Below are 19,993 nucleotides of genomic sequence, written 5' to 3' on the forward strand. Positions count from 1 at the left end.
TGGTTTTGATTTACACTTTCCTTAAGTGATGTTGAACAATTTTTCCTGTGCCTGTAGGCCATCTGAACGTCTTCTTTGGAAAATGTTTGTTTAGGTCTTTTGCCCATTTTTTGATTGGGTTGTCTGTTGTTTTTGTTGTTGTTGGGTTGTATAAGCACTTTGCATATTTTGGAAATTAGTACCTTGTCAGATGTATGGTGTGTAAGTATGTTTTCCTAGTCTGCAGCTGCCTTTTTGTTTTTGTGAACAAAAGCTTTTTTGAGGTACAAAAGCTTTTTGAGGTATAAAAAGCTTTTTAGTTTGATGTAGTCCTACTTCTTTATTTTTGCTTTTGTTTCCCTTGTCATTGGTGTTACATTGCCAAATACATCTTGCAGTAGCTGTTCTTATTTTAAGTATTTTTATGGTTTCAGTTTTTATATGCAAATTTTTACTCTATTGGATTGATTTCTTTCTTTTTTTTTTTAAAGATTTATTCATTCATCTATACAAGAGCTGGGGTACAGGCCAGAGACGCAGGGGGTGGGGTGAGAGGAGTCACCAAAGACAGAGTGGGGAACAGAACAGGCAGACTGACCGAAGTACACTGGTGAGGGGAGCAGCGGGTGAGTCAGAAGAGGTCTGCTGCGCCATGTGGGATTCTCCCTGGCCGGCTGGGGATCGAACTTGTGCTGCAGAGGCTGTGGATTGCTTCATAGTGTGGTGCCCAAGCCCTTGCGCCACCAGGGAGGCCCTATTGAATGAATTTTCACATATAAAGTTAAATTTCCCTTCCTTCCTTCCTTTTTTCCCTCCCTCCTTTCTTACCTCCTTCCTTTCTTCCGTTTCTTCCTGCTGTTTGGCACAAGGCTATCCATGTTTCCCGACACATTTGTTAGAGATTTTCCTTTCTTGAGTGTATGGGCATGGTTGCTTTGTCAAAGATTAACTGTTTATATTTGTGTGGGCTTAACTCTGGACTTTTTATTCTATTCTATTGGTCTATGTTTCTGTTTTTGTTTTAATAGCATAATGTTTTGATTATGGTTACTGTGTAATACAGCCTGAAGTCAAGGAATGTGATACCTCTGTTTTTCTTCTTTTCTCTCAGGATTGCTGTGGCTATTTGGGGCTTTTTGTGGTTCCATATAAATTTTACAATTGTTTGTCCTAAAACATTGGGATTTTGAAAAAAGCCATTGGGATTTTGACAGATACAGAGTTGAATCTATCAATTGCTTTAGGTAATATGGCACCATTTTAATGCTATTTATTCATAGAACCAATGAGCATGGAATATCTTTCCATTTCTTTGTGTCTTCCTTTATTTCCTTTAACAGAGTCATAGTTTTCAATATATAGGTTGTTCACCTCCTTCATTAAGTTTTGGTACAATTGTAAATGAGATTGTCCTTTAATTTCCCTTTCTTCTGATACATTGTTTAATAAGGAAATTCAACTTTCATTTAATTTTGTATCCTGTCATATTGCTGTATTCATTTATTATTTTTAGTAAAAACTATTGGCTCTCTACGTATATTATCATGTCATTTGTGAACAGTAACAGTTTTACTTCTTTTCCAATTTGGATTCCTGTTATGTTTTTATCACCAAATTGCTCTGGCTAGGATTTCCAATACTATGTAGAACAATACCGGTAATAGGGACAAGCTTGTCTTGTTCTTGATCTTAGCAGAAATGCTTTCATATTTTCACCAGTGAGTATGATGTTGCTTGTGGGCCTCTTGTTGTTCCGATAAGTTCTAGTTATTCCCATTTTAATGAGAATTTTTAGTGTAAATGAATGCTGATTCTTGTCAAATGTTTTTTCAGGGTTTATTGAAATGATCATGTAATTTTTATCCTCATTTGTGTTGAGCTGGTAAGTGACATTGATTTGCTTATGTTGATTAGCTTTGCATTCAGGGGATGAAGCTTACTTCATCATAGTGGATTCTCTTAATATATTTCTATATTTGGTTTGCTAGTATTTTGTTGAGGATTTTTGTATCTAAATTCATCGGATATTAGTCTACAGTTTTCTTTTTTTGTACTGTCCTTGTTTGGTTTTGGGATCAGGGTAATTAACGTTGGCCTCAGAATGTGTTGGGAGCTTTCTGCCCTTTTTCTTTTCTTTTTTTCTTTTCTTTCTTTTTTTTTTGAAGAATTTGAATAGAATAAGTACTAGGTCCTTTGAAGTTTTGGTAGAATTCATTGGAAAAACCATCTGGTTCTGGACTTTTAGTCTCAGGGAGAGTTTTTATTACTTTTTGTATCTATACTTGTGATTTTTTTTAAAGAATTATTTATTTATTTATACAAGCACTGGGTACAGTCAGAAGCGCGGGAGGGTGAGAGAATCCACCAGAGCCAGAACGGGGAGCAGAGCAGGCAGAAGGACCGAAGTACACTGCTGAGGGGAGCAGCAGGCGTCAGGAGAGGTCCGCGCGCCATGTGGGACCCTCCTCCAGTGGCGGGGAGCAGCCGGGGATCGAACCGGCGCTGCAGAGGCTGCGGGCAGCTTCGCAACCCAGCGCTCAACCGCTGCGCCACCGGGGAGGCCCATGTGATTGGAATGTTTAAGCTGTCTGTTTATCCTGGTTCATTCTTGAAAGCTTGTATGAATCTATAAATGTATCCATTTCTTGTAGGTTGTACAGTTTATTTGCATAGAGACATTTGTAGTAGGTTTTAATGATCCTTCATATTTATGTGGGCCTGTATTGCTATGAATTTCCCATGTAATAATGCTTTTAGCACATCACATAGGACCTGGTAGCTTGTTTCTCCATTTTCATTAGTCTCCAGATACTTTGTAATTTCTTCTTTGCCCCAGTAGTTGTTCAGAAGCATTCTGTTTAGTCTCCACATGTTTTGGCTTATTTTTAAATTATTCTGTGGTTAATTTCCAACTTTATACTATTGTGACCTGAGAAAATGCTTCATATAATTTGTATTTTCTTTTTTTTAAAAAAGATGTATTTATTTAGGCATACAAGAACTGGGATACAGGCCAGAGGTGTGGGAGTGAGAGGATTCACCAGAGACAGAGTGGGGAACAGAACAGGCAGACTGACTGAAATACACTGCTGAGGGCAGCAGCAGGCAAGTCAGGAGAGGTCTGTTACGCCATGTGGGTATCTCCCTGGCTAGGGATCGAACTCATGCTGTAGTGGCTGTGGATAGCTTCATAGGTTGTGTCTTAACTCCTTGCACCACCAGGAAGGCCCTAATTTGTATTTTTGACACAGGTTTTGGGTCCCAGTATATAATTGATTCTTGACAATGTTCCACGTGCACTTAAAAAGAAATTATATTCATTTATTTGGGAATGGAAAGCTCTCTGTATGTCATTAAGTCTGTCTGGGCCAACACTTATTTAAGGCTTTTATTTCCTTGTTAATTTTCTGTCTGGTTGATCTGTCCTTTCATGTCAGTGGTGTGTGGAGGTCTCCAGGAAAATTGTATTTTTGTCAGCATGTATGCTGTTAATAGTTGCTTTATATAACTAGGTATCACTGTATTAGGGACATAAATACTAACGACAGTTATATCTTCTTGAGGAATTGTTCCCTTGATCATTATGTAGTGCCCATCTTTATCTCTGATTACTGTTTTTTGCTGAAAGTCTAATGAATCTGATATGAGAATAGCAATTCCTGCTTTTCTGTCTTCGTTATGGGCTTGAATGTTGTTCCAGACTTTGACTTTCAATATATTTTTGTCTTTAGGTTTTAAATGGGCCTCTTACAAAGTATATAGATGGCAGAAACTTTTGATCCAACTATCATTTTGTACCTTTTAATTGGTGAATTCAGGCCATTTGCATTTAGAGTGATTATTGATACGTAGTTTATTATCTATCATTCTGGCTTTTTTGTTTGCTTTATCTCTGTTGTTTCTTTTTCTATTTGTTTTCCTCCTCTCTTTCATTTGGATGGTTTTCTCCAGTGTATCTATCAGTTTCTTCATTTCTTCTGTGTGCCTCTATTCCAGATATTTGGTTAGTGGTTGCATGGGGGTTATACCTAATTTATTATGTCTAAAAAAGTCCTTTATGAACTGGTGTTGGCTCTCCAACATGTAACTGTACAGTTTCTGTCCTTTTCTTTCTCCCCTTTATTGTTCTGTCGTTGATTCATAGTATCATTGTTCATGCTTCTGATTTTTTATTCCTATTGCAACTTTTCTCAGGGTTTTGTGTTTAACTGTTTTCTGTTCTTGTAGAAGAACTCCTTTCAACATTTGTACTAGGGCAGGGTAGAGTATTGTCACTGTCAGTTCTTGTGTTTTAGAATTGTGAACACTTTGTCACAGGACAACCCCAATATAAAAGGGGTTGCCCGACTGTGGGTCCTCACCTGTGAGCTTAAAAGGGACTTACACTGCAGGCACACACAAAAGGTTAACAAAGATTCATTTAAAAGTGAAAATGGAAATGAGGAAATGTACAACGCAGGGAGAAAAGAGAGAGATAAATTCTTAAATGATTCCTACCCATTACGCTGTCCTGGAATCCCAAATGACCTGCAGAGACCAAACCTTCTGGCTAAGAGCACTAGTGAAATGCCCCTGACCCCACTAACATGGCTGGTTTTTATTTACAAACAGAGAAAATGGCTGCTTAACTCCACCCTTAGGTCCTCGCAACTTCTCTTCAGGGATCATGGGATTTGTAGTTCCCAGTGTCTTGATGGAGTGGGGGTGGCATCCACAAAGCCTGTATGGCGTTTGCTCAGGACATCCTTTCTCTCTAATAACTTCATTCCACTCCCTTCTTGACTCCTGGGAGCAAAATCTAGGGCAAAATCTGCAGATAGCCTAATTTAGATGCCCTAATAAAGTACCTTCCTTTTCCTGTCCATTGTCGTGAATAATAACTTTAAAATAAGTAGTAAAATCAGGTAGTTTCACACATCCAATTTGTTCTTTTTCAAAGTTGTTTTGATTAATCTGTATTTTTTGCATATACCATGAATTCTAGAATCAATGTTAAGATTTACAAACAATTTTTGCTGGGATTTTGCTGGAGAATGCCTTTTGAACCTAGAAATCAGTTTGGGTAGAATTGGCATCTTAAAAATGTTGACTCTTCAAATTCACGGCAAAACTCTCCATTTATTTTGGTTTTCTTTAATTTCTCTCAGCAATGTTTGTATGGAGTCATGGATGGTACTAAATTCTTACAGCAACATAAGAAAATACCTATTGACTATTGCCAATCAGTGAAGCTCATCTGAACTTTGGTGTCCAGACTTCTTCTTGTACTTGGTCACATCACATCGACATCACTGATTGCCTGTGTTTTTGAATTTAGTGTTCAGTGGCATCAGACTGGAGTTGATACAATATGGCCAGTAGCCATCAACAGAAATCACATTGTAGACTGGTGTGGCCCAAAGCCTCAGGTAAACAAACACAGACTTATCAGGCAGCATATTCCAAGGACTTAAAGATCACATTGTGGGAGCTAAGGATAAAGACCAGACATCTTTGGGTAAGGATCATTCTTTACTACACAGGGGTTAAATCATATTTGATTCAACATCAATTCAGAACTCTACAATGAAATTGTCTATGTATCCTATTGGAGAGAGATATATATTTGAATTGTATCAGTAATATTTATTGAGTATTACTGATAACATTATTGATTTAATAATACCTTAATATAAATTCTTTATTTTTGACAATGCAACAGGGGAAAAACAATGCCATATTAGCCTTAATATATAAACTGTCTACTTCCCAAAGAAAAATTCAGGTTCATTTCTCACTTTTTTCCCCCTAGCATATTGCCAAACACATAAACTACAAAAAGAAGAAAAAGAGGAGCCTCCCTGGTGGCGCAAGGGGTTAAGCATCGCACTATGAAACAATCCGCAGCCCCTGCAGCATGAGTTCGATCCCCGGCTGGCCAGGGAGCAACCCACATGGCAAGGCAGACCTCTCCTGTCTTGCCCACTGCTCCCCTCAGCAGTGTATTTCATCAGTCTGCCTGTTCTGTTCCCTACTCTGTCTCTGGTGAATCCTTTCACGCCCCACCCCCCCGCATCTCTGGCCTGTACCCCCGCTCTTATATGCATAAATAATCTTTTTTTTTAAAGAAACTCTGAGTTTTTCTTTACTAAAATATTAAACTTGCTCATTTTATTTATTTTTTGTTGTTGTTCATTTTAGAATCACAAATGACTGCTTTAAATGTGGAAGAACTGACTGCTGTTTGCCCCATATTCAAACACAGTTTGAAGCCCCCATAAACAGTGGAAATAATGACCCATTTCTAAATGGGTCAGGATTAGTCATCAATAATAAGATTGGTTCAAAGCCATTACTCTGTTTTGAAGAGTGAATGGAGTCAAGGGGATGGCATGGCGTTCAAGATTTCATTAACATCACATTCTGTCGGTGTAAGGTAACCATATCCACAGCCTCGTGGGTGTGAACTTATTTCATAAAACAAAAAAGAAAAATGATTTTTACCTGTTGCTTTTCAAGCCCTCACAGTGTAAAGTCTTTAAAATCAAAAGCAACATTAACTATGCTTTCTTTACACGACTACCTGGTTTTAAAACTGTCACTCAAGTAACAATTCTGCCAATACATTTTTAAAAAAAAGTTAATTAATTTACTGCCATGTTTTACTAATGATTTCACAGAAATACTTTGTAAACCTAGAGATAATTTCATGCATTCATGTTATTTACGAAAGGCAAAAACCCTGTGTAAGTACTTTGATTGTCAGCACAAATCTGGGATTATTGGGAGAAACAGGGTCAGTCATTCAAAATCATTTAATAAAAGTAGGTCATGCTTGATGGCTGTTCTGGTGATCAGCCACTTTTAAGGACTTTTCAAAAAGCAGTCATTAGCAAAGATGAAAATTTCTTAGTTATTGGAACAAAAAGAAAAATTTAACATCAAAATAATTTCCTGATAAGGAACAGCAAATTCTTTTAAAGTTTGGAAATTTTAATTTTGTTGCTTATGACAAGTTTATCTGTGTTAATTTAAAAATGTTTGAAAAATGACCAAGCTTAAGAGTGAAAACTAAGTATTTGGTAGTTAATTTGACTTACTGATTTTAGAAAGAAAATGTTGTAAATTATCTTTTTTTAATGATTATTCTTCATTAACATAAGGAATATACCGTATTGCCAGGAAATTACATTGAGATCATAAAATAGAATGATTGTCAAAGGAAACAGAAAAAGAACACTGTAATGGAAGTTAATACCTAAAATGTCTTAGCATAGCAGTAGACTGCTGGCAAATACACCATTCAAGTACCCAAACAGAAATAAGGCAGCTCCTTGTTACCAACTTATTAAGGAGATGCTGAAAAAACAGGCTCACAAATTTCAGTCGATGACTAGAGTGACCGATTCAGGACTGAAAACAAGGCAAAAGAACAAACTGGGAGCGGCCCGGTCATCTGTGCAACACAGGGAGTTGCTCACACAGCAGTGTTCACTACTGCTCACCCCGCCTCTGAACACACACCGTGGCTTGGCTCCTGGATGGCAGTGTTAATTAAAGTTTTTACAACAGCAGAAATTAAAACAGAGCACTGCACGTCTGAGTTTTCCGTTTCCCTGTATGGACTCCCTGTGTTGAGCAAAATAATAAAACTCAACATTTATGTGGCGAGTTAAATCTTTAAATCTTTGATACGAGTATTATGGCTGGACACCATGCTTTAAGGAAGAGGTCTGGTCTTTCGAGAATGCACAAAGCTCTCTATTTAGGGGAAATGATTTTCCTCCAGCAGGAGGGGGCAGATCTTATGTGTGAGTTGGAGCAATTTTCTTTCCACAGTGATGATTCCTAGCACACGTATTCAGTTTGGGCAGAAGTGTAGGGAAAGAGTATATTTTAGATTCCCTTATTTTTATTGCCCTTATATTTATTAGAAGAGGCTTTTCCTTCGATTTTGTTACCCATTTTCTTTCTTTTTTTCCTTTAAAATTTTATTGATTTCCCATCATTTTCAAAAACATGTAAGTTTTGGAGTACAATCACACACCTGAACATGTGCTTTATTCTTCAATGTTGCTTCATTCTCAAAATTGATTACACCTTCTTACCTGCAGGGAACATTTCAAGTCTTTGAAAGGAAGTCACGACAACATTTACCATTGAATGAAGTGTGTGTCATTAAGAGCAAATCACTGTTGAGTCATAGCCTGAAAGTGAGTCCTTACTTTTAGGATAATTAGATGGATGCTTCAGAAGAGAACTCAGTGAAACCTGTTGAATTAATGTATTCCCTTTGGAATAGAGTTTTTATTTTTAATCCAGAAAAATCCACTAATATTAAACTTGTAAAATGACAGATATATATATATATATATATATATACGTGTGTATGTATGTGTGTGTGTATATATATTATATATATAATTCCCTTTAACACTATCTCATTGGCTCCTGACTAATTTGTTTCATTTCCTTGAACTATGTAGAAAGTTATGCTAAAATGAATAAATCATAGTATTTCTTATATGACATTCATAGCATCCCTAGAACTCTCCTAACTATTCTCAGTATAGAGTTAGAACACTAGCCAACCATTAAAAATAATGCATTTAAGGCAAATATCCTTTTCACAAACTCAGATTCCCCTAAGTTCTGTAAGTTATATAAACCTAACTGCAAATAAATTAAATTTAGGGGGCCTCCCTGGTGGTGTAAGGGGTTAAGATGCAACCTATGCAGCTATCCGCAGCCACTGCAGTACGAGTTTGATCCCCGGCCAGGAAGCCACCCATGTGGCGCAGCAGACCTCTCCTGACTTGCCCTCTGCTGCCCTCAGCAGCGTATTTCAGTCAATCTTCCTGTTCTGTTCCCCACTCTGTCTTTGGTGAATCCTCTCAACCACACACCGCTGGCCTGTACCCTAGTTCTTGTATGCATAAATAAATAAATCTTAAAAAAAACAAATAAATTAAATTTAAATGTGTTTATATTATCCCATACAAATATGTTGAGAATTCTAAGACTGTACTCCTGATTATACAGAAAAAATATCCCCAAATAGTTTTTAGATCAAGCATTTCAATTTTTAAACTTATCCTTATAGAGTAGGAAAAATAATGGGAAGTCATCCCCAGTTAGATTTCTCTGACCAGATGACATAGTGTTAGCCATTTCTTTTAGCTTTGGTTTGTCTAAAGCCCAGCCCAAATCACAGACATTTTTCTAGACATAAAATGAGAGCATAAAGTGATTTTTTGGAGTATACCATTTAATTATGTCCTATTTCATGGCCAAAGACTATGGGTGCATTGTCTATTTTTCCACATTACTTCTGGCCCCTCCTGTCCTTGGTGGTTCACCCTCATTTCCTCAGCCTCTAACCATTGATGGGGCATGGCTCAGTTCTAGCAGCACCTCTCCTCTCTATGCACACTGATTCTCTTGGTGAAAACATCCCTTCTCAGGGCTTGAAGCTCAATCCTTGTGTTAGTGACTCCTAAATCCACATCTCCAGTAGTGATCTCTCTCCTGAACTCCAAACCTTTTTATCCAATTCTCTGTTTGACTTCCCTAGGATTTCCAATACTCATCTCAACCATGTGTCTGAAGTGACTTTTATATCTTCCTTCAAACCCTGGTATTTTCCTATCACAGTAAATAACAATATTATGTTTTCAATTGCTCAGGCCCAAAACTTTGGAATTATATTTGACGTCTCCATTTTCTTTCACAATCTGTCAACAAATCTTCTCAGCTCTACCTGCACAAGGTACTCAGAATCTGAACTTTCTCCCACCCAGCTACCACCATCCTGGTCCAAGCCACCATCTCTTACCTGGAGTATATAGTACTCTTCAAGCTGGCCTCCTGACTTTATTCTTGCTTGGACAATATATTCTAAATGCAGTAGCCAGATTAGTGCTAATAGAATGTCATATCATTTCTCTGCTTGAAACCCTCCAAACCCTTTATTCAGGGTAAAAGTCAATTCTTAGAACGGAAGCCTTCCCCCAATCTGTCCTCCCTCATCCCATCTCTTTGACTTCAACTACCTCCTCCTACCTCCTTCGCTCTGCTGAAGTTCTAAGGGTCTCCTCCTCCCTGTTACTCAACCCCCACAGGTCCTCTCCTGCCTTAGGACCTATGTACTCACTTTGCCTCTATCTAGAATGCTCTTTCCATAGACATATACAAATTTTTTCTCCTTTAGGACTTTTTACACAAATGCCTCCTGCTTTACTTTTTTCTAATCACAAACTGCTATATAATGTAATATGTATCTTGCTTATCTATAACTCCCACTAGAGAATAAGCTTCAGGCAGGCAGGATTTTTCTCTGTTTTGTTCACTCCTGAATCTTTACTACTTTGAATAGTGCCTGGCACATTCGATGCACAGTTGTAGAGGACATGAGTAAATGAACGTCTTGTTATCTCACACAATTATTTCAGTAGACAAAAGATAGATAGATAGATAGATAGATAGATAGATAGATAGATAGATAGATAGACAGAGCAAGCCTATAGATAGGTGGGTATAACCTGTTACTACTGCTCTCCACTCCCATTCCAGGAAAAGTAGGTAAGTGCCAGTACAGAATTACAGACAGAACATTCCCATTTTAGACTAAGGACAGCACATAATCATTATTATACATTTTATGTTTCTCAGAAATTAAGTATTAAATAATACCTTTCATTGGAACATCTTAAAATATGTTATAGAAAAAAGTACCGTAATTGCATTTAGTTAAACATCACTATTATATATCAGTAGCAGTAGATGGCTTAATGGATTCAAGATCTACTGACTTCTGGCACCTTTACATTGGAACAGAAAATGCAAGGTGAGCCCAAGTAGCAGCTTGACATTTACAATATGTCATTTAAGCCTTAGAAAGCCTATTATTGCCTGACTTATTAGCATAAGAAAGAGTGAAATGACGTGTAGACTATCAACAGAGTGCCATGGTGATGGGGGCCAGTCAGCTACCTCAGGTAACTTCCCTTGGTTCTTCCTATCTAGTTGGCACATCGCAGTTCACAGTAGAACAGATTTCTCAGAGAAGGCTCTAAGAAGGAAGTGGGGCTCACTCTTGGCGGTTAACCAAAGTGTTTTCCTGAGGTCAAAGTGTGAGCGACACATGTTCTCTGTGTCGACCACACTCAGAATGTAAAGACAAAAGTTGTTTATGAGACAGAGCCCCTAGCAAGTTGCCAAATGTTGAGTGTGGCTTTGGTGCCCTGGTCTCCTAATGACCTAATGCACCTTCACTCCTCTCTTCAGATGCCCCAGACCCTCATTCTTCTTCCTTTGGAAACTAGCACACAGGAGAGTCTCTGATGACAGCTTTCAAAAGGTGCATTTCCCAGGTTGTTACATGTTTTGAAGAGATCAAAGCTTAAAGTGAAACGGATGAAATGCAAGTGGTTAAGTTTTGGGGATCAAGAGGCCAGGTCCAGCCTCTGTGTTTAAGGGGCAGAACCTCAACTGCCAATGCCCTGGAGACAGAATCAACAGACACTCCCAACACCCGCACCCCAATCATCGACTGTACCCCAAGCATCTCCAGCATATAACTGCTCTATTTATTACAACAAACTCTACCCCATGGCTCTAAAATCTAAAAGGAACTCCAGAAGACCTTACAGCATATATTTACACACTTAGTCATTTAGTCTTTCTTATTTGAGTCTATGGTGAGGAATTTTGAGATTTGAAAGCTGGTGTGGGAGTGTATATTCCTAGTCTTGCTTTTGTGTGTGCTTAGAAATGACCCAGCTCTGTTTCTTGCAAAAGATCCTGTGATTGAGCACAGTCACCACACATCCTCTTAGTCTGCGGCAGTGATAGTTGACTGATCTTGTTAACTTGGATACGCTTAAAAAATCCCCAACTTCTAGGAATACAATAAGCAAAGAGATTTTTAAGTTCGGAGCAGGAATAACTTCTAATCTGCCTCTAAACTGGAACATCCCCATGAATACAGGCACTGAGTGATAAGTCAGTATTCTCTGTTTCACCAAAGAAAAAGCATGTGGACTGGAGAGAATACCAGGTGGAAGAACGTAGCTGTGAATTTAGCCCAAACTTTGTCACAATCCAACCATTTCACTTTAGGCAAGAACTTCATCTCTCTGGGAAACAGAACCATGCGAGCAGATGACCAAGCTTACTATCATGACAGAGGGACAGATGGACAAAGCAAGTGAGCCACCGTTTTGCTTTAAGGGGAAAATGCCTCTATGGTCAGGAATCTTGGCATCTTTCAGAAGCTTGGAGAAACAGGTTGTCTGGAGGGCAAGAGCACACTTGAGTTACCCCAAGTGTTACCCTCTTTCTAGTTCCTTTCTGTGACCAGAAAAGTCACCAGGGCAGGAAACAAGCAAATTCCTCTCCCAGCCCAATTTCAGTGGTGGACATGTGAGCAATATAGCCCCTCATTTTTTAAATGAGAAAAGTGAGGCTCATATGGAGGGAGTGACACATTTAAGGTCACAGCATATTGGGGACAAGATTTGGACTTAAAATTAGATTTACTGATATCCATTTCAATGTATTTTCTACTAGACAGTGTTCTATATACCTTATCTTGCAAATTATTCAACATATTCTGAGTAACAGCACAGATCTTTTTCCTATCATATTGTAGCAAAATCCATTCATTTCAGCAAAAGTGGAGAACCATTTATTAAGAGACACTCTATGGGGGTGGGGGTGAGGAAAGGAGGGATTGAGGTCAAAATAAGGGGGTTGTAATTGTATGGGGAATATAAAAATAAAATTTAAATTAAAAAAATAAAATCACTATCTGAAATACTGTAATGTTAAAAAAATAAATAAATTAAAAAAAGAATTTCTAAACAAGAACTTATTAAGAATTCTATACTAACATTCTAATCATCTTTTTGTCAATGGGAAAGACTGATGGACTGTTGAAAATTAAACTTACTATTTTCTCATTCTTTCATTTAATTCTAACAACTATCAATCATGAGGATTCTATCATTACCCCCTTTTTACAAATCAGGAGTTCTCATATGTTTACCTAGTTGTAGAAAAAAATCCTCCAAATATAAAAATCTAACATTAAAAAAAAAAAAAGAATTCTATACAGGAAGAGAGCTAAGGCTAATTAGTTTGTGTCTAAGTAAGTTTAAATGACAGATTTGATCATGTCAGGATCAAAGGCAGAAACCATGGACTTTATTTTACTCCCTCCCTCTCACCCCCACCCATGGAACAATCCACTACATTGCAGACACAGCACTAGGGCATCTCATAATGTGCTCATGTGTGGTTCCTGACACTGTCCTTCTCGCTTGTCAATACATATTTGAAATAAGGAAGGAAAGACTACAAGAAGGGTGAGAAAGAAGGAAGAAGAAAAAGAAGAAAAAGAAGAAGAAAGGGTTTCAAGTAAAAATATTTTTTCTATTGCTCAGTAGGGCTTATATTTAATGACTGGTGTCTTATCATTCCATTATCACTTACCTAAAAATGTGTCTATGAAACCTGGTCTACTATGCAACTGTTGCTTTTCCTAAACTGACAGAAGAAACTGTGAGAAGAGAAACCTCAAGTCAGAGCCTCAGACCACAAACCGGTTTCAGTAGGACTGAGCATTAGGAGCAAATGAGGTAACAGAAGATGGTGACATTGATATCTGGTCTAATGTAGTAGTTCCATGAACTGGGCTCACTCATGATGGGTAAAAGTCATTTACAAGCCTTTTTATTAAACGATGTGAAAGTAGCAGGATTTAGTAACAGTGAATAATGTTTTAGAAAACTTGAATGTTTGATGATGATTAGATTTTAAGATTACTCTATTTGAATGATTGTTTAGTATGTGCTGTATCATACTTTATGATCAGATTTTTTTAACCACAGACAGGATGTAGACAAATGGTGAAAAAAAAAGTTTCAGAGTCAGAAAACAAGATGATCATCAAAAGAATTTGTTCTGCGTGACTTTGTAAAAATATTCAACTGCTCTAAAACTTGCTCTTTGTACTTTTAAATTAGTAGTGAAAGGCAACATCCCCAAAAGTCCTTCGTACCATAATCACGCAATTAAAGGGCATCTTTTTATCAAGCTCTATTTAGTTAAATTTTAGATATTATAAAATGGAAAGGGGATATTTCACTATTGCCCTCACTGAATTAGCAAAGTAGACTATTCTGTTTGAATTATTTATCAAAATAAAGTTTCATTTGGGAGGAAATCTTTAGCCTGACTCATGTGGCTATTTAGACGATCTAGCTTCAGTTATAAATGACGTTAATTGATGTTTCCATCAATAGGTTTTCATTTCCCACAGAGTGCATTACCATAGCTGGTTTGGAACCTCTGAAATATTTATAAAGCTTTAAATATGAATTTTGTTATGATTTGCTGATGGCACTGAAATCAGTTTGCCATACCATTTTTTTACTGAAAATGCATTAACATGAGCATGGTTTACTGTCCAGAAAATAGTTCATTTTTCCCCTTATCTTCATACTTCCATCTGCACATTGCTAGGACCATGTCACCGTCTCTCAGAGAAATATTAAAGTCTTGATTTCACCAGTCAGCAATTTGCACTCTTTTCACAAAATGCCTACAATAGCACCACATGCAATTTCTCCCATTGATTCCTTAATTCAAGTGTTCATTCAACAAATATGTGCCATTCACCTTCCAGACTCTGAAAGCAGACCAGACAGAAATGGTCCTGCTTTTTGAATTTCCATTCTTGTGAGATAAAGGAGACATGGCACACACACACACAAAAGAATAAATGAAAAAAGATGATTTTAGAGGTTGATAAATGCTATCAAGAAAACAAAACAGAGGCCTCCCTGGTGGGTGCAAGGGGTTAAGATGCAACACCATGAAGCTATCCACAGTCACTGCAGCACAAGTTCAATCCCCAGTCAGGGAGGTGACCCACATGGTGCAGCAGACCTCTCCTGGCTCACCTGGTGCTACCCTCAGCAGTGTATTTCAGTCAATCTATATGTTCTGCTCCCCACTGTGTCTCTGGTGAATCCTTTCACCCCCCACACCTCTGGCCTGTACCCCAGTTCTTGTATGCATAAATAAATAAATAAATCTTTTTTTTTTTAAAAAGAAAACAAAACAGGTAATATGAAAGAGGGTGCAGGAAGAGGGCAACATGAATAGGATCATTTAGGTAAATCCTTACTGAGGAGGTGACATTTGAGGCCTCCTCAAATGACATTGGATGACAAGGAGAAGCCAGTTGCCTATCCCAGTCTGAGACTACAACAAGAATAAAAAAAATGGGCAGGTATTGTGTAGAAGCCAAGAGAGAAAGTGACTGTGAATGAGTGTGATGAGGTTGGAAAAGGAAGTAGGGGGCCCAGCATGTAGGGCCCCATAGGCCATGGAAGATGGAATTGAAACTGTTCTAAGAGTTGGGGGAAGACATGGGTTTTACAAACAGGGCAGTCGTAGGTGATTCATGTTTTAAAAAGCTCAAACTGGTCCAACCACTGTGGAGAGCTGTGTGGAGATTTCTGGACCTACTAAACATAGAGCTTCCATATGATCCAGCAATTCCACTCCTAGGTATTTACCCAAAGGACACAGAAACATCAATTCCAAAGAACACCTGCACCCCTATGTTTATAGCAGCACTGTTTACAATAGCTAAGCTTTGGAAACAACCCAAATGCCCAAAAATAGATGACTGGATCAAGAAGATGTGGTACATATACACCATGGAATATTACTCAGCATTCAAAAAAGATAAACACATGCAATTTGCAACATGGATGGCGCTGGAAGGGATCATGCTCAGCGAAATAAGCCAAAAAGAAAAAGAAAAATACTGGATGGTCTCACTCATAGCAGGAATCTAGAAAACTTAAATAAGGGACCAGGAAAATGAATAACTATAAGAAAGTGAAAATCAAAATCAACAAAAAACTATGAACCAGAGACACTTTTTTGGGGGCGGGGGCGGGAGGGGAGGGATTGGGGTCAGAATGGGGGGGCTGCAATTGTATGGGGAATATAAAAATAAAATTTATTATTTAAAAAAAATAAAATAAATAAAAAGCTCATTCTGGCTGCTGGCAAATGATGGATCATAGGAGTGAAGAGGCTGCTGGGGGCAGGGGGGTGTCTTAGCTTGGATCCTATGCAAGGGCACCAGGCAGAGCAAGTGAATGGGTGTTGCAATCCAGCTTGAATCACTCACCCAGCCCTGTGTCCAGCATGGAGCTACCTTCACCTGTAGAAAGGAGTAGATTTTTCTATCATGCGCAATGCATCATATGGACAAGAAACAGTCTCATAAATAAGAAAAAGAGGGAGAATATCATAATAATCTGTGCAAAGATAATAGTTGTGGTGGAGAAAGGGAAAAGCAGGTGGATTGAGGCTGTCTGGTGGTAGAGCTGATAGCACTTAGTAGTGGATTAACTGTGATGGGTGAGAAAAAAGAAGTGTATGGTGAGCCTTAAGCCCATGGTTTATGATGCTATCACTACAGGTAAAATTGGGGGTGAACTGAGTTTTTTAGGGAGGGGGGTTAAAAATTCAGTTTGGGACTAGGTTTCGTCTAAAATACATGTTAGATGCCTAACAATAAGTTGAGGAAATTTGTGATTCCACAAAATGGAATTCAGAAGTGCTAAAAAATAATACCTTTTTCTCAGATCATCCTCATGATTCCTCACCCATTGGGGTTGGAAGCAGGTAGAGGGTGGGAACTAGAGTTAGTCCTGCCTGGTATTCTTCATCTGATGGAAGAATTTAAACAAGTTCAATGCTCAAATTTTCACCCCACCATTCTTCTCTCCCCTGGATGATGGGAGCCCACAGTCCCATCTCAGCAGTGATGAGGCACCTTTGGACCCCACGGTGTCCTCTGCCTGCTTTAGAGGCTCTAGCAGTGTGCCTTATGTGGATGACCCTTGTCACTGCTAGCCCTGCAGCTGTTCACTGCTGAACTTGGCAGTCAGTGAGGGTTCACCTGGTTCACTCAGCTTCATGTCAGCTGCCCAGTAGGATAATGAGTATAAGTTGGAAAGAATAAAATGATACCTCTTCTAAAATATCATTGATTGAAAAACGTCATACGATGATGTCACCATTTCTTTATTCAGTAAATGCTGTGCATTTTCAGTTTGGAATTGAGCCAAACTGAAACCCCACTAGGATGACTGAAGTAATAAACATTGGCCACTGGAGATTCCCCCACTCTTACTAAGAATTTTTAGAGGTACTCCACAGTATCCTCCAGTCTGTCATTTATGAAGAATCAGACGGACTGAGTGACTATATCTTTCTTTGCTTATCTTTGTCTAAAATCAACTTGGAAAATACGTTAGTCTTTTATTCTTTCAGGCAGACACTAAAGCATGTTGTTTTGTGGGTGAGGCCTCTGCTGGGTCCTTGGCTTAGTGTCCCAGGTATTCTGGAGGTGATAGAAATATAACCAGAGGTGGAGTTTCCTTTTGCATCCAAAAGAGCAGTGAAATAAACTCTTGGGATATGATGATGCCCATGACCTGCTGCCCCTCTACACAATAATGTGGAGTGCCTGGTGCCTGCCACCCCTACCCAGACCCTCACTTACAACTGTGATTGTGGCCATGGTAGGAATCTTACCATTTCCTCTATTCCCCTTTTATTCAAATTGAGATTATCTACACTATGGAAATAATAATCTGTGGATGGTGTTTGAGTTCATAGTATGATCTCTCTACCTTCCTGGTCAACCTGGGACACAGAGTAAGATCATAGAAAGAGCAAGGATTGAATCCTGGCTCCCTCTCACTAGCAGAGTGACCTTGGAGGTTTAAGTAGTCTGGTGCGTTGGTTGTGAAAAACCTGCTCTCTAAGTTGGGCTGGACTCCTTGGACCTGACTAGTCATGGAAGAGGAGCAGTGTTTGCCAAGATAGAGGGGAGAAAGACTGAGTCAGGAATGAAGGTGAAAGTCATATAAATGCTTTTCATCCAAAAGAACAGGATAGAGATGTGGAAACGGAGGGGACAAAAGTCTGTTAATACAGACAATGAAAGAGTTACAGATCTGAGGGGATGCATAGGAAGTGGATCCTACCAGTATCCCTAAGGTGCTCATGGATGGACCACAGGGTTCCCTTTGAGATGGAAATCTCCATCTCAACTCTGCACTGGGATGAGTCAGGCAATCCTGGGAATGAGAGGGAATTGCTTAGGGTACTAAGTGCTCACATATGGGAAAGTTACCTCATTACTTCAACTCCTCTTTCAAAAATTTCAGGTAGCTTTTCTCAAAGAATTAGTGTGAGATTTAAAAATGAGGTTATGAATATAAAATACCTAACTCAAGAGCTGGGTCATTGAAGAGGTTAAAGAATTATTACTGAGTAACAACTGACAATTTTCATCTGAAACACTTTCCATAATTTTAAACTCAGCATATTAAAAAAATCAAGCTCATGGTATCTAGGCCACTTGATCTATGAGCAATCTTCTCCCAATTCCCCCAGAAACAACCCAACCAATACCAGAAAAAAATGTATGTATCCCAGCTGGAGATTGGGATAAAATCTTATCCTTACTTGTGATAGACCAGCTTCTAAGATGGCCCTGCATGAGCTCCAACTCCTGGTGTTCATGTACTTAGTCAATCCTTCCCCTTAAGAATGAACTGGATCTGGGGCCTCCCTGGTGGCGCAGCGGTTGAGCACTGGGTTGCGAAGCTGCCTGCAGTCTCTGCAGCGCCAGTTCAATCCCCGGCCACCGGGTGAGGGTCCCACATGGTGCACAGACCTCTCCTGCTGCCTGCTGCTCCCCTCAGCAGTGTATTCATCAGTCCACCTGCTCTGCTCTCCGCTCTGACTCTGGTGAATTCTTTTACCCTTCCGTGCTTCTGACTGTACCCAGTGCTTGTATAAATAAATAAATCTTTAAAAAAAAAAAAAAGAATGAACTGGGTCAGCTTGTTAACTGACCCCCCTCTACTGACTTGATAGCTTGCACTTTGATGATACCAGCTGCCATATTGGAGAAACCCATATGAACCGACAACAGACTCCACTCAGGGAGGAACAAGGTCCTCAGTCCAACAACACATTAAGAATTGAATCCTGCCAAAACCATGTGGGCTTGGAAGCATAGTCTTAGCTAGCTGAGCCTTTGGATGAACCACACACCCTTGTTAACATATAACTGAAGCAGAAGACCTGGCTAAGCTAAGCCCAAATTTTTGACAGACAGAACTATGCGATAATAAATGTATGTTGTTTTGAGCTGCTAAGCTTGGGAGCAATTTCTTATGCATCAATAAATAACCAATACACTCACTTTGTCATCTTATGTGGTTTCAGTCTGGAATGACGCAGGTAGGAGTAGAGTAAGGGAAAGTCTGGTCAGCCAATACACTACAGATGGGAGTCCTCTGTGGGGTGGCTGCAGGATCTCCATCATTCTGTCTCCATGGAGCTAGAGATAGAGTGAGTTACAAGAAAAGCAGTGAGTAGAGACAAAGTTTGACTTCTTTTGAGTCTTCTACCTAAAGTACCTGGAGTAGGTACTGGAGATGGGGAGTGGAGTCTAGTATCCTTTCTTATAATCTGTCTTTTAGTTTGCAGAGGGAAGGGCTTATCTTCTAGGTAGAGAGGACTCTTTGAGGTCAGGGTTGACTGAGATGAGAGAGGCTCTATGCCAGCTGAAATCTAGCTTCAAGAAGATGGAGAACTTGCTCTAAGGTTCCACTTAAGAAACTCTCAATTCTGACTGCAGCACCATTGCTGTCCTGAATAAATTATTGCATCTCTAAGCTGCTAATGTAAAAGTACACATCTAAATTGTTCTTCTAGGGCCTCCCCGGTGGCGCAGCGGTTGAGCGCTGGGTTGCGAAGCTGCCCGCGGCCTCTGTGGCGCTGGTTCGATCCCTGGCTGCTCCCCGGCCACCGGAGGAGAATCCCACATGGCGCGCAGACCTCTCCTGCTGCCCGCTGCTCCCCTCAGCAGTGTACTTTGGTCCTTCTGCCTGCTCTGCTCCCCGCTCTGGCTCTGGTGAATTCT

The 19,993-nt window shown here is 39.3% G+C and overlaps 1 protein-coding gene across 1 annotated transcript in view; it reads right to left on the bottom strand.

Annotated features, from left to right (window-relative positions):
- The window catches only part of LOC119243448 (F-box/LRR-repeat protein 21), a 34,783-nt gene extending 15,492 nt beyond the window's left edge, over positions 1-19,291 (bottom strand). The window contains exon 1 of the mRNA XM_054694369.1: positions 19,271-19,291. Within this exon, the coding sequence (XP_054550344.1) occupies positions 19,271-19,278 (8 nt within the window). The 5' untranslated portion in view covers positions 19,279-19,291. The remainder of the gene's footprint in view (positions 1-19,270) is intronic.
- Positions 19,292-19,993: the final 702 nt, after the last annotated feature.

Source organism: Talpa occidentalis, unplaced genomic scaffold, assembly GCF_014898055.3.
Source record: "Talpa occidentalis isolate TD23 unplaced genomic scaffold, MPIMG_talOcc4v2.1 talOcc4.13, whole genome shotgun sequence".
Lineage (NCBI taxonomy): Eukaryota > Metazoa > Chordata > Mammalia > Eulipotyphla > Talpidae > Talpa > Talpa occidentalis.